The sequence below is a fragment of the Lynx rufus genome, unplaced genomic scaffold, assembly GCF_022079265.1.
Source record: "Lynx rufus isolate CCGP_SWC_20201006 ecotype Redwood Valley unplaced genomic scaffold, mLynRuf1.p SCAF_3, whole genome shotgun sequence".
In the NCBI taxonomy this organism is placed as follows: domain Eukaryota; kingdom Metazoa; phylum Chordata; class Mammalia; order Carnivora; family Felidae; genus Lynx; species Lynx rufus.
Genome location: NW_025814845.1, coordinates 72570431 through 72584893, shown reverse-complemented (window position 1 = coordinate 72584893; position 14463 = coordinate 72570431). Strand labels below are relative to the sequence as shown.

Here is a 14463-nt window from a genome sequence, read left to right as displayed (position 1 = left end):
CTAAATAGGATATTACTGCCTGCTTCAATCTTCCATGCATGCTCTAACCATTGTCATTATCTCAAATAAGTAAATAGAGCATTTTAAACAACGCTTTTTAAACCTTCTTATAAATATTTGGTAACAGGCCCTTAGTATTATATCCATCAACACCTAGCGGGAGTATCTGTCATTTAAACTAAGATGAATTAATTCATTTTAAGAAGTAATCATTGCTATTAAATCTTCATCAATCACAATAACATTAGGATAAAGAATTCTAAAAGAATGCTTTAAGAATTTTCTAAACCCACACATTTCAATTCAACATAATCAGAAGCATACTATACATCTTTGTAAGGCACATATAATAGCACAGTAAATAGGAATCAGTAAGACATATCACATTGCATAAACAAGACAGATCAGGAGACTTTTAACCTAGCCATTGGACTCTGTTTATAGATCACCTACCACTAAGACTTCACAGAACAGTTTCACAGCATATTTCATCTAATTGTCTGATAACTCTTCTAAATAAAGTTTCTTACCACAGAATATATCGGGCTCTATAAACACGGGGAAGACTAAGGTGACTGTTAGGTTAATTAGAAGTATGCTCAAGTAATCCAGTGCTGCACAGAGATAAAGCAAAGTGGTTGTTTTGAATTTTAATAGTCAGCATTTAGTTTATATTCTGGATTGGTGGCGTCAGGTGCCAGAGAGAATACTGGGCTATCATCAATTTGATAAACTTACCTTCTTCACAACTACTCCACTAACCTCAAGGGGAAGACCGAAATCATGTTGTCCCCTCTATACAGATGTATGTATTAAATTGTAGGTCATTACAATTTTGGCTTTCATGTAAATCATAACATAGTTTTAAGAAAAAAAATTTTAAACACATTATCAACATGTTCTTTTACCCATGAGTGCATTTCTAATAAAAATAAAATCAGAGAAAATGAAAAAAAGCAATAAAATTTAATAGTAACTCTTTTCAATAAAAATCAGTCATAAGGCTTTTTAAAATAACATGAGAAATCACCAAAGCTTGATAAGGAAATGCAAAATTTTGCTACCATTTAGCAATGCCATTATTTGTGTGTATGGATTTAAGTTTCCTTTGGACACATAGTTGTTATTGGACTAGGAGGCAACAGGGAGAAGCTGGGTGACTCCAAATCAGATTTCCTTAAAGGCATTGGATCAGCAGAGATAAAGTGTGGCAGCACTGGTTGGGTGCAAACTTTCACTTACGAGGTGATGAGAAGTTCTTTCTCTAAGTGCATCCATTTTGGTCATGTCTGAATGACAGCAGTTACCCTCCTGAAACTATATGGCTCTGAGGTCTTCCTCCCATGGTACACACTTTTTTTTCCTCCACAGTCTGTCTTACAAATGACCATATACTTATTACTTTGCTTTCCTACAACATGAAAAATATCTAAAGATGTATCTATATGTCACTTTCTCCAGCTCTCCTGCCAATGTGAGCCAGTTATGTGCCTCTCAAAAGAAATAGATTATTCTGGATGGAAAATAGCAAATAAATAGGAAAGAGTCCCTAAATAACAAGTTTACTAGGATCTAAAATGCCAAATACTAAGAACACATAACTGGAATTTAAAACAGCAAAGAAAGAAGGGAAAATACTCTGTAACTTAATACAGAAGAAAGCTCTTTTTACAGAAAGAGAAGCCACAGATGGGGAGGGAGTAATATTTACTATTATTTTTTTGTAAGACAAAAAACTTCACTTTTCCCAAAAAATATTATATAAATATCATTAAAAAATAAACTTACCTTTTGGGCAAAAAGAAAATATTAAATGTTAATATTCCACCCTCCCTCCATCCCCACCAACCCAAATCACAAAGTACAGCATTCACATATTTAGCATGGAAAGAAATTTAATCAAGTTTAAGTCTGCAAGGTTAAGGCAAATCATAATATATATAACGTGTGTGATATAGTATTATGTTTGATACTATTAAAAGTTCCCCTCTTTATAAAGCATCTGGGGTAAACAATAATTAAAGAAAGTTTTAAAGTTGTTGTTCTTCCCAAAGCAACTTTCCACTATCTAATAATGCATGCCAGGTTGATAGTGTATGCCAGTGGCCTTGGATAGGAGAGTAAAAAAATCCCAGATGTCATACAACGTTTGCATTGTTAGAATTCTGCTAATTTCTCAGTGAGGGATTTTAAATATTGCACTGTAATGTTTGTTTAAAAGGCTTTTCTTCCCCATCTAGAGGGTCTTGCTGCTATAAAAATCCATTTTAACAGGAACAATGCTTAGCTAATCAGAGAATCAGTACTCTCTTAGGCTTCAGAGGAACAAGCACAAAGGATACATTTAGAAAAATGTGTAAAATATGACCAGAGTGAATGGGATATATGTACAAAAAATTCCTCTCAACACACCCCCATCGCCATCATCATCATCATCAGTCACATTACCAACCACATCATTGCAACACTGTAACCACTTTTTCTTCTTCCCTCTCCCTCTCTCTAGACTTTCTTACCTCTCTCCCTCCTTGTACTGCCTCCAGTCTTTTCAGGTTCAAACCCTGAAAGAGAGAGAAAAAAAAAAAATATATATATATATATATGTATACATACATATATAATTGTTGGCAACGAAGTCACGAATAATAATTGGTAATAGTGCAAACATTCTGAAGTAAAATAATTCACTTAACAAAGACAATCTGAATATAGATGAAAATCTCATGCATATGCCAATATTGGTATCTGAGTAAGTCCTCAAATGTGGTACCAATGCATTTCTTGCTAAAGACTAAGATCGTAAGTTAAAACAAAATGTAAAGCATTCGTTTTAGTAGCGCTTGCCTCTCCCTTGGTGAAACCACAATGTAAAAGGTTCTGTTCCAAATTGAAGGAGTACATACAGGATTTTCTCTGAGCAGAAGGTGACATAGGCTCATTCAGTCTGGGAATGGGCATTCACATAGCAGCCCAAGGAGGTCACATCTAACAGTCTGTGAGGATTAAGAGGAGAACAGCATGCAATCCTCTAAAAACCAGGCTACTTAAAGTGTGCTGTCTGATACATCATTTCACCTGGGAGCTCATTAGAAATGCAGACTATCCAGCGCACCTGGGTGGCTCAGTCGGTTAAGTGTCCAATATCGGCTGGGGTCATGATCTCACAGTTCGTGGGTTTGAGTCCCACATCAGGCTCTGTGCTGACAGCTCAGAGCCTGGAGCCTGCTTCAGATTCTGTGTCTCCCTCTCTCTCTGTTCCTCCACCACTCACACTCTGTCTCTCTCTCAAAAATAAATAAAGGCTAAAAACATTTTTTTAAAGATGCAGACTATCCATGGGCATGTAATGTACAGCATGGTGACTATAGTTAATAATACTGTACTGCATATTTAATGTTGCTAAGAAAGCAAATCTTAAAATTCCTCATCACAGGAAAAAAAAATTGGAACTATATGGTGTTGGATGTCAACTAGACTTACTTACTAGATCATTCTGCAGTATACACAAATACTGAATCATCATATTGTGGATTTGAAATTAACATAATGGTATATATCAATTATACCTTAATAAAAAATGGCTGTTATTATTTTACAAAATGCAAACTTTCAGACTCCACCCAGGGCATGCTGAGCAAGAATATACATTTTAACACACTTTCCAGGTGATTCATATGCATGTAATAATTCGAGAAGTACCTCTCTGAGCTGTCTAGAATCGGTGGGTGAATTAACTGGTATACATTGTGAAGTGGGCTCCAAGGAGTGGTGGGGAAATAAAGCTAAGATACTGGCCAAATTGTGAATTGTTTAAAAAGTAGGAGTGTGGACTTATTTTTTAAGTCAATGTTTACTTTGATAGAGTTTCTGAAGATTGAGGGTAAATTTTTAAAATACCAAATGAGGACTCACATATTCTCATAATTTAGTCTATATCTCCATTTCATTTTTTCTTTCCTTTTAGAAACATTACCAGGGGGAAATTGAAAAAATATTAAAAAAATAAAAAAACTCCAATAAATATCTTTATTATAAATATTTTTACATGCCTCTAAATTATTTGACAGAGCTTTAGAACTCACAGTTTTCACAATTTTATAATTATCATTAAGAATTTTGACTAAGTCAAAATTTTGCTCAATTTCTGATGAAAAATGAATAGGACATAACCCCAACTATATATTCTACATTATTGCCAACACATTTGGTAAGAAAATTCGCCTACAAGAAATATGTGCTAGACTTAAATATTGCATTTCTAGTCTCATATTTTGGAATTTAACAAAGATTGCTACTGTTTTGAGGTTTTGTTAAATGGCATTTTGAAAATGTGATAACTTACTTATTAAATATTCAGTTATAAGGAAATTCATGGCATACATTTTTTTCATTTGGTGACAGCATTTATGTTTAAAAAGTTGATAAAAAGTTTTTAAAATTTTATCTTTCCACATATGAAACTCATTTCTTGAATTGTTTAGACAGATAAACAACAGAATATTAAATACACTAACTTATTCGTAAAAACATGATTACACTATGGACTCTAGAAAAGGCCCTAGAATCAATCTGGCAAATCAGTTATTCTTGTAAATAAATGACAGCCTGAATTCTGCGTGTAGAAAATTACCTACATTTACACAATACATTCTGAAAGGCCTAAAACTCATATAGGAAAAGATATAAAACAAAATCTCAACATGGTTCTTAAACCTGGCAGTGTAGGCTAAAAATACATTCTAAGGAGGCATTCATGCTCATACTTTTAGAATATGGGAAATGGTATAATGATATGCTTTTGAATTTGGACTGATAGAGGTTTAAATCTCTGGTTTGCCACCTTTTTCTATGTGCTGACAAATTATATAATATCTCTGAACCTCATTTTTTACTTGAAAAAATAATAACAGAGCAGCTATACCATGTGGTTTGTGTGAAGGTTGAATGAGGAATGTTTATAGCATATAACTAACAAAGGACCAGGGAAGGTATATCCCAAAATATTTTTCTTCTTTCTCTTCTTTTCCTTCTTCCTCCTCTTATTCTAATTTGTATTATCATTATCATGTACATAACATGTCTAAATATGAGACCAACTTGAGCAAAATGCCTCTGTTTCATGCCTTTTATTTGAAGAATCTAAAATATCTGGAAAATATTTATAAACAACAAACAATGAGAATGTTTATATTGACTAAGCACAAGTAAAAATGTTCTCTATGCACACTTTCTCATTTGGCACTCATGACCACCTTTTGAGGTAGCTAGGACTTTCTTAAAATTGTGAGGAAAAATTTGCCACTAGTTCTTCAACCAATTTTGCTGTTTCCCACTTCCACTGCCATCTAATTCTTGTACTCAAAATATTAAATGGCTTGTTATTGTCTTACAAGCTGCTGACACTTGAGGTTTTTTTTAATTTTTAAGTTTATTTATTTATCTATTTGGAGAAAGAGAGTGAGCACATGAGTGGGATAGAAGCAGAGAGAGGAGAGAAGGAGAATCCCAAGCAGGCTCTGCACTGTGCAGAGACTGATGTGGGGCTCAAACTCACAAACCGTGAGATCATGACCTGAGCTGAAATCAAGAGTTGGACACTTAACTGACTGAGCCACCCAGGTGCCCTGACACTTTGTTTAAAAGTTTCTCCCCGGGAACCCTCTTGCACTGTTGGTGGGAATGCAAATTGGTGCAGCCGCTCTGGAAAGCAGTGTGGAGGTTCCTCAGAAAATTAAAAATAGACCTACCCTATGACCCAGCAATAGCACTGCTAGGAATTTATCCAAGGGATACAGGAGTACTGATGCATAGGGGCACTTGTACCCCAATGTTCATAGCAGCACTCTCAACAATAGCCAAATTATGGAAAGAGCCTAAATGTCCATCAACTGATGAATGGATAAAGAAATTGTGGTATATATACACAATGGAATACTATGTGGCAATGAGAAAAAATGAAATAAGGCCTTTTGTAGCAACGTGGATGGAACTGGAGAGTGTAATGCTAAGTGAAATAAGCCATACAGAGAAAGACAGATACCATATGGTTTCACTCTTATGTGGATCCTGAGAAACTTAACAGGAACCCATGGGGGAGGGGAAGGAAAAAAAAAAAAAGAGGTTAGAGTGGGAGAGAGCCAAAGCATAAGAGACTGTTAAAAACTGAGAACAAACTGAGGGTTGATGGGGGGTGGGAGGGAGGGGAGGGTGGGTGATGGGTATTGAGGAGGGCACCTTTTGGGATGAGCACTGGGTGTTGTATGGAAACCAATTTGTCAATAAATTTCATATATATATAAAAAAAACCAAAATGAATAAAATAAACTTTAAAATAAAAAAATAAAAAAAATAAATAAAAATAAAAGTTTCTCCCTTCTCTTGAGAATCTGATGGCCTCATTTTGTATATTTTCTATTACTACATCTTCAAGGTCACTGATATTTTCTTCTGTCTAATCTATTTATCTCATTCAGTGAAATTTATATCAGCTATCTTGGTTTTAATCTCTAGAAATTCAATTTGAATATACTTTTCTGTCATCATATTCATATTTTAAATCCTTTATTTATTTATTTATTTATTTATTTATTTATTTATTGAGAGAGAGAGAGAGAGAGAGAGAGAGAGAGAGAGAGAACATGAGCAGGTGGAGCCCACAGCGGGGCTTGATCTCATGATCCGGGCCAAAATTGAGTTGGTGGCTTAACTGACTGAGCCACTCAGGCACCCTGAAATATATATATTTTTAATAGTGTTTTGAATTTCTCTTCTTTAATTCTATCATCTATCATTTCCAGGTGGATTTCTATTGACTGAATTTTCTCCTAATTATGAGTCATATTTTCCTATTTCTTCTAATGTCCAGTAAATTTTTACTGGTTGCCAGACATTGTGATTTTTATTTTGTTTAATGCTAGATTTTATTACCTTAGAAGGAGTTAGAATTGATTCTGGCAAATAGTTAAGTTACTTGTGGGTCATACTGATCCTCCTGAGGCTTGTTAAAAAAAAAAAATTAGAATGGGTCTGAAGAAGTGGTTAGAGTTACTTATTCTTATTACTAGAGCTTGACCATTTGTGCTCTCCACTGAATATCCATGAAGATTCCCAGAACTGTGAAATCTCTGGGAATTTATTTACTTAAATTTCTCTGTCAATTATTCCTTTTCAGCAGTTGTTCTTTGCCTGGCCTTGTAAAATTTCACTCTGCATTTGTAAAGATCACTATTCAAACAAAATTCTCAGGGGTACACCAATATAGATTTCCAGAGTTTTATCTCTGTGTTTTCCCCTCCTTTCTGGTAATCTGTCCCACAAATTCTAGCTGTCTTATTCTCTCCAAACTCAGTTATTTGTCTCCTCAGCTACAAAATGTAAGGATCCTGAAATTCTCTCCAGGCTGTCCCTCCAGGAACCATGGTCCAAACATTGCCTCCAGGCTGAAATCTAAGTATTGTAGGCACTCTTGATTTGTTTCCCTTCTCTCAGGCATTACAGTGCTTCTCTCTCTATTTTTTAATGTGTGAGAATTTTAATATATGTTTTGTTCATATGTCTAACTATTATAGCAAGTCACATAGTCATTACGCTCTCACGAATAGAAGCGGAAGTCAAGGTGTGTATTTTAAACTTATTTTTTCAAAGGAGAAAATCTAAAGTTTCAAAATTTGAATTATATGATCTGAATATAGAGCTAGTATGTACAAAAGCAAAACTTAATTCAATATTTTAAGAGCCCAGATACCTAGTTCATCCATTCATCCTTAGTCAAGTTTCTTTAAATTCATAGCACTCAAAATGTTTAATATGTTGTATACTCAAGAACTCAAATTTATTATAACATGGATCTCATGCAGGAGTCATGATGATTCTTCAAGGCAATGCAGTGATTGAGAGGAGTTGGGTGTCAGGACGTTAAGAAAAAGCACACCTGTTTGGATGGAATAGGGGCTGGAGGGTAAGCTCTCCAGCATAGATATGGTATATCGTGTAAACTATGTAAAAAGATTGGTCATAACTTAGGCACTGACTTATTGAAAGAACTTCAATCTTAAGATCAAAGAAGTGAGTGAGAGAATCTGATGCCAAGAATTTGGGAGCCACATGGGCAAGGAAAAATGATCTAAAAGGACTCTGTATATATTTACAGAGCCTCAGGTAATATTGTGTCTCAATAAAGGACTCAAATGATCTAGAGTATAATCAGATTCACTAAAAATTCTCTAAGTATGATCTGGGAGATATGATTCCCTAAGGGATGACAGGAATTGGTCTGAGTACCAAAGTAAGTCTAAGCCTTTAAGTCAGGTCAGTGTGGAGCTTGATGCAGGACTCCATCTCACGATCCTGAGATCATGACCTGAGCTGAAACCAAGAGTCAATAAACCGACTAATCCACTCAGGTGCTCCAAGATATTGCCTTTTTTGATATTAGCCAAATTAAAGACTATTAGTACAGTTATACAAAAATAATTATTATTTTTGGGGTGTTCTCTTTGTGCCAAGCACTGCTCCAACTGTTTGACCTGGGTGATTCAATTTTTACAATAATCTTATTATATATTACAACCAAATCATTTTTCCCACTTTGAGCTAAAATGATCTTTGAGTTGTTCTACTCTGTTTTCGGACTGATTTCCTGAGACAAAATATGTGCCACTGTAGTTCTTGCTATTGTTGACTTCGTTTTGCAGCTGTGGTTTACAGCCCCAAAGAATGACAAGAGTGTGAGTAAAATAATTCTGGCTTCTCTGCTTCTTATCACGATATTTCTTCATCTTAAACAGGAACACATTTTAAGGAAAAAATAACACTTTGGAAGATGAGGAAAATGTTAACTCTAGATTTCGGTTTAACCTACCAAGAAAATTATGTGGGGATGGGAAGAAATGGGAGTTGTACAGGATGATCTCTGCTGAACTTTAAAATCTACTATCTGCACTGTTTTAATTTTAAGACAGGCAGATTGATTCTTACGGATTCTTGCTATGTATCTTTTGATCTTGTATGGCTTCTCAGTGAGACTGATGAAACTACTCAAGAAGTAAAGAAATTCAGGTGAATTTGAACACAACTTGATACATCTATTGTCAATCGTATCTGGTTCCTAAATTCTGGTTTTCTTAATTTGGGTATCCGCTTTTTCATCTATCAGCTTGCTGCAGGGACTTGAAATTCAGTGTCAAGTTTCAATTACATTGCTGATAAAAAAAAAATCTTAAGTTGTATGTATGGATTTCTAACCTTAGCCTTACTTAGGATTCATTTTGTAAGTGATAGTATTGAGATTTGTGACTCATCATAGGTTTACAGAATAGACTTAGATATTCAGACACTTTCCCACGGCTGCTGAACCTACTTAAAAACTGCAAGAATTCACTCATGCATATAATGTCCACTCTTCCTTTAAAGTTAATGAACATAGTTTTAAAATACTTTGTAATTCTTTTATACCTCTCTTAGCCCTTATATTATTTTTTTAATGTTTAGTTATTTTTGAGAGAGAGACAGAGACAGAGGGACAGAGACAGAGACAGAGCATGAGTGGGGGAGCAAAAGAGAGAGAGGGAAACACAGAATATGAAGCAGACTCTGGGCTCTGAGCTGTCAGCCCAGAGCCTGCCGTGGGGCCTGAAATTACGAACCACAAGATTACGACCTGAGCTGAAGTCAGACCCTCAACCGACTGAGCCACCCAGGCACCCCTCTCTTTGCCCTTATATTAGAATTTTTTTAAAACTACATTGAAATTGTAAGTCAGAGATTTGTAGTGCACCTGTTTGAAATTTTACAGAAGTACCAGGATATGGGCTAAAATCTATCCAAGGACCAAAAACAACCAAGTGTCAAAATGTGTTAAACTTTGTTTTCCTTTTTTTTTTCTTTTCAAAGTGAGTCATTCTAATCATCTTTGAAATGCTATGCCTTGATATTTGTAATCAATTCACTGGAAGCTTTGAGTTGCTCTTCATCTCCCTTTTGAAAAACTGAGATATGTCATTAGTTTCAGAGACTTCACTATTCTTCTTTGCTAAAGTTCTGACATTTTAAAAATGGAAAACCATCCTAGATTTCCTAAGTAATAATGTAACTACACAATAGGATATTTTTTAATGAACACATAAGCATATAAACAACAATAGTATGCATTTATTGAATTCTTACTAGAAGACAGGCACTACACTAAGCACTTTACAGTACTATTTTTTATTACTCACCATAATTTATTCCTCACCATTATACTATGTTTCAAGTGCCATTATTAATTCCCATTTTTGTCACAGAATAATTGAGGAAGAGAGTTTAGTTAACTTGTCTAAGAATACACAGCTAGGAGGAGGTGTAGTATTGAACCCAGAGTATGTGACTACAGAGTTTCTTTTGCAGCCACTACACATACTACCTCTAGGAGTACCTATCACTTTATGTTTTATGTGTATTGAGATGAATATCTAAAATGAATTAAATAAATATATGTGTAATAAATGAAAAGTTGAGTAACACCTTGGATGAGTAAGGCTGATTCTGGAATTATATTAAAGTTCACTTAAAGCATGTCAATTTTATATATTGAAGAAATAAATCCAAGATAATTTCTTGGTTTTGAATTCATTTAGGTTTGGCAATAACTGTGAAAAAAAAAGTTAAAGTAAATGAGACTGGATTCCAGAGTTCCTGATTTCTTGGAAAGAAATGTAAAATTCAATTGAAATATTTCCTGGGGCAGACAAAGATTAAAAGAAAATTAATGTAACTATGTGAGCACAAATAACATTTCATAGAGTTTGTCTGTGATTATCATTGCTCCAGGCTAACTAAAATATTAAACAAGTATAGCACTTTCATGCCTCCAGTTTTCTAGCAGTGCTCATCTTGGTATAGCACATAAGTTAAATTTCCCCTGCTCCAGGGAATATAAGGATATTTTATGAGTAGACACAATGAAGTTGGCCCTAAAAATGGAGTATTTCCATTGTTTCTGATGTTCGTAACTTGGTCGTCATTTGTGATAAAGATGTCCTTCCATTTCAGATATGAGAGGAATCAAGAACATATAACCTCTGTTAAGACTTTATGTAATGTTATTTCTGACAACTTATATTTGTTAACCTAATTATTTTTTTAAGTTTATTTATTTTGAGAGAGAGAGAGAGAATGAGTGAGAGAGGGGCAGAGAGAGAAAGAGAGAGAGAATCCCAAGCAGGCTTCACACTGTCAGTGCAGACCCTGACAAGTGGCTCGAACTCTTGAACTGAGAGATCATGACCTGAGCCAAAATCAAGAGTCAGACGCTTAACCAAGTGAGCCACCCAGGCACCCCTGTTAATCTAATTTTAAATAGGAAGTTAAAGATGTGTGTTTCAGAAAACAAGTAACCCTAAATATTGTCAGTGAAAGGTGAATGCTTTAGAATTCTCTCATGGTGGTAGCATCAGTCCAACTGTGAATTTAAACAGCTATGGACAGGATTAGTACTTGATTTGTAGAATACAGAATCATGAAAAATTTGAAAAATCATTCCTTGGGGCGCCTGGGTGGCGCAGTCGGTTGGGCGTCCGACTTCAGCCAGGTCACGATCTCGCGGTCCGTGAGTTCGAGCCCCGCGTCGGGCTCTGGGCTGATGGCTCGGAGCCTGGAGCCTGTTTCCGATTCTGTGTCTCCCTCTCTCTCTGCCCCTCCCCCGTTCATGCTGTGTCTCTCTCTGTCCCAAAAATAAATAAACGTTGAAAAAAAAAATTTAAAAAAAAAAAAAAAAAAAAAAAAAAAAAAAGAAAAATCATTCCTTGATTATACTAAGCTATTTACATCATTAACCTGTCTACTAGGCTGCCTTTTAAAAAAAAGAATGTAGTGAGGTACTTCAAAAGAGAGGATTAATAGCTAAGATATGGTTATCTATCTATCTATCTATCTATCTATCTATCATCTATCATTTCTGATCCCGTCTCTTCCGAATCCCCATTCCTACCACTCTGTTATAGAAAATGGCTCTAATGTAGTCCTTGAACAATGTCAGATGGTCTTCTACATTAGATGCTCATCCCAGCTGGGATGCCCCTCATCTAGGGATCTGCATGATCAACTCCCACAGCTTCTCGTCTTTGTTTACATTTTACCTGATCAGTGAGGTCTACTTTTATAATCCTATTTAATATTATAGTTTACTCTCTAGTTCACCTCCAGGGATGCTTAAAATCTATTAACACACTGTATACACTTACTATTAATGTGTATTATCTATCTTTCCACATTAGAATTTAAGTGACACAAAGACAGGGATTTCTGTTACTATGTTTTCTAACTTATCCCAATTGCCCAAACAGTGCCTGGAGCATGGTAAGTGCTAAAAGTTTGTTGAAAACATAGAATATTTCCTTTTCTATTCATTCATGTCTCTAAAGAGTTCCACTCAATCTGTACCATATTACTTTATATTTGTAAATTTTATAAGTGGTACTTGCCTTAATGATCTATCAGATAAAATAAATTCATTTATTCCTGTTCAAGTTAAATCAACATCAACTTAAATTTTTATTTATAATATTAAGATTTTCAGCATTTTCTATCACACTATCTTTTGACAATACCAAAGTGTGCCATCATGTTTTTCTTTTATTTTTTTTTTATTTTTTTTTAATGTTTATTTATTTGTGGGAGAGAGACAGACAGACAGTGTGAGCGGGGCAGGGGCAGAGAGAGAGGGAGACACAGAATCTGAAGCAGGCTCCAGGCTCTGAGCTGTCAGCACAGAACCGGAGGTGGGGCTAGAACTCAAGAACTGTAGGGGTGCCTGGGTGGCGCAGTCGGTTAAGCGTCCGACTTCAGCCAGGTCACAATCTCGCGATCCGTGAGTTCGAGCCCCGCGTCGGGCTCTGGGCTGATGGCTGGGAGCCTGGAGCCTGTTTCCGATTCTGTGTCTCCCTCTCTCTCTGCCCCTCCTCCGCTCATGCTCTGTCTCTCTCTGTCCCAAAAATAAATAAACGTTGAAAAAAAAATTAAAAAAAAAAAACAAAAAAACTCAAGAACTGTAGGATGACCTGAGCCAAAGTCCCACGCTTAACTGACTGAGCCACCCACAGGCCCCTTTTCTTTCAAATGCGTAGGCAATAATCAGCGACAAAGATCTTATAAGAAAAAAAAATGTTGATTTCAAAATATATCTTCGAGCACAATTCTCAGCTAGACAGTGTCCCTTTTCTACCAAGATGATAATGATTATTTCAGGATGAAAATTAAACTAGCATATTCAAATTTAGAAATAGAAACTGAATTCAATTAAAATAAATATCATAGATTACAGGAATCTATCACAAGACCTAGAGTAATTATTCAGTTTTATCATAATTTAAAAAAACTTAAGAAGGTTTAGTCAGAAAGATTGAATCTATATTATGAATTGAGAATATCAGTTTACAAAAGGGCCACGTTCCATATGATTATATGTAATAAATTCTAAATGACATTCAAAGGGCTTCCAATCCTATCACCACTGACACTGTGGATTCCTTCTTGAGTACGATATCTTGATAAAAATCCAAGAGAAGTTGAAAAATGCTTTCATTTAACTTGTTCTTCCAACTTCTTGACCTCTCCACATTCTGTTCATCCTCCTTCCTGTGTCACCAACACTTCTCCACTCTGGCAGTCGGCATTAAGATGTATTTTCATTTGTCAGTGTCACTATTATTTACAGAAATCAAATCAGCATCTCAGTTCTTCAAAGTAATGAGTCTTTATGAATTCTATTTGCAAAGGGGCTCTGTGTTTCTCAGTCTACTTGTTGGGTGGACCCCTCAATCCTGCCCTCTTTTTGCTGTGTCTGCAGGTTCTGTGCCCAACAGTCTCTGTATAGTGCTTCTGTGTTCTCTTCCTTACTGATGTAATAGGAAAAAAATATATAATTTTCTTTTAAATGTTTATTTATTTTGGTAAAGAGACAGAGCGCATGCACACATGAACAGGGGAGGGGCAGAGAGAGAGAGAGAGAGACAGAGAAATCCCAAGCAGGCTCCTTTCTGTCTGTGCAGAGCTTGATGCACAGCGTAATCCCATGAACCATGAGATCACGACCTGAGCTGAAATCAAGAGGTGGCTGCTTAAGTGACTGAACCACCTACGCTCTATAACAGTTATTTTTTCTTCACTTTTTCTTTCATTAATTAATTAATTGATTTTAGTTTTATTTATTTTTGAGAGAGAGAGAGAACACAAGTAGGAGAGGGGCAGAGAAAGAAGGAGACAGAGAATCCCAAGCAGGTTCCACACGGTCAGCACAGAGTCTGATGAGGGGATTGAACTCATGAACCATGAGACATGACCTGAGCTGAAATCAAGAGTCGGCCATTTAACCGACTGAGCCACCCAGGAATGCCTATTTATTTATTTTATTTAAATACAAGTTAGTTGCCCCAATAGGTTTTTTTTTTTATTCATTTTTGAGAAAGAGACAGAACATTAATTGGG

The 14463-nt window shown here is 35.6% G+C and overlaps 1 protein-coding gene across 1 annotated transcript in view; it reads right to left on the bottom strand.

Annotated features, from left to right (window-relative positions):
- Positions 1 to 1904: 1904 nt before the first annotated feature.
- CCSER1 (coiled-coil serine rich protein 1) overlaps positions 1905 to 14463 on the bottom strand; it is an 854890-nt gene continuing 842331 nt past the window's right edge. Inside the window, exon 10 of the mRNA XM_047091177.1 lies at positions 1905 to 2561. Coding sequence (XP_046947133.1) covers positions 2457 to 2561 — 105 coding nt within the window. The 3' untranslated portion in view covers positions 1905 to 2456. The remainder of the gene's footprint in view (positions 2562 to 14463) is intronic.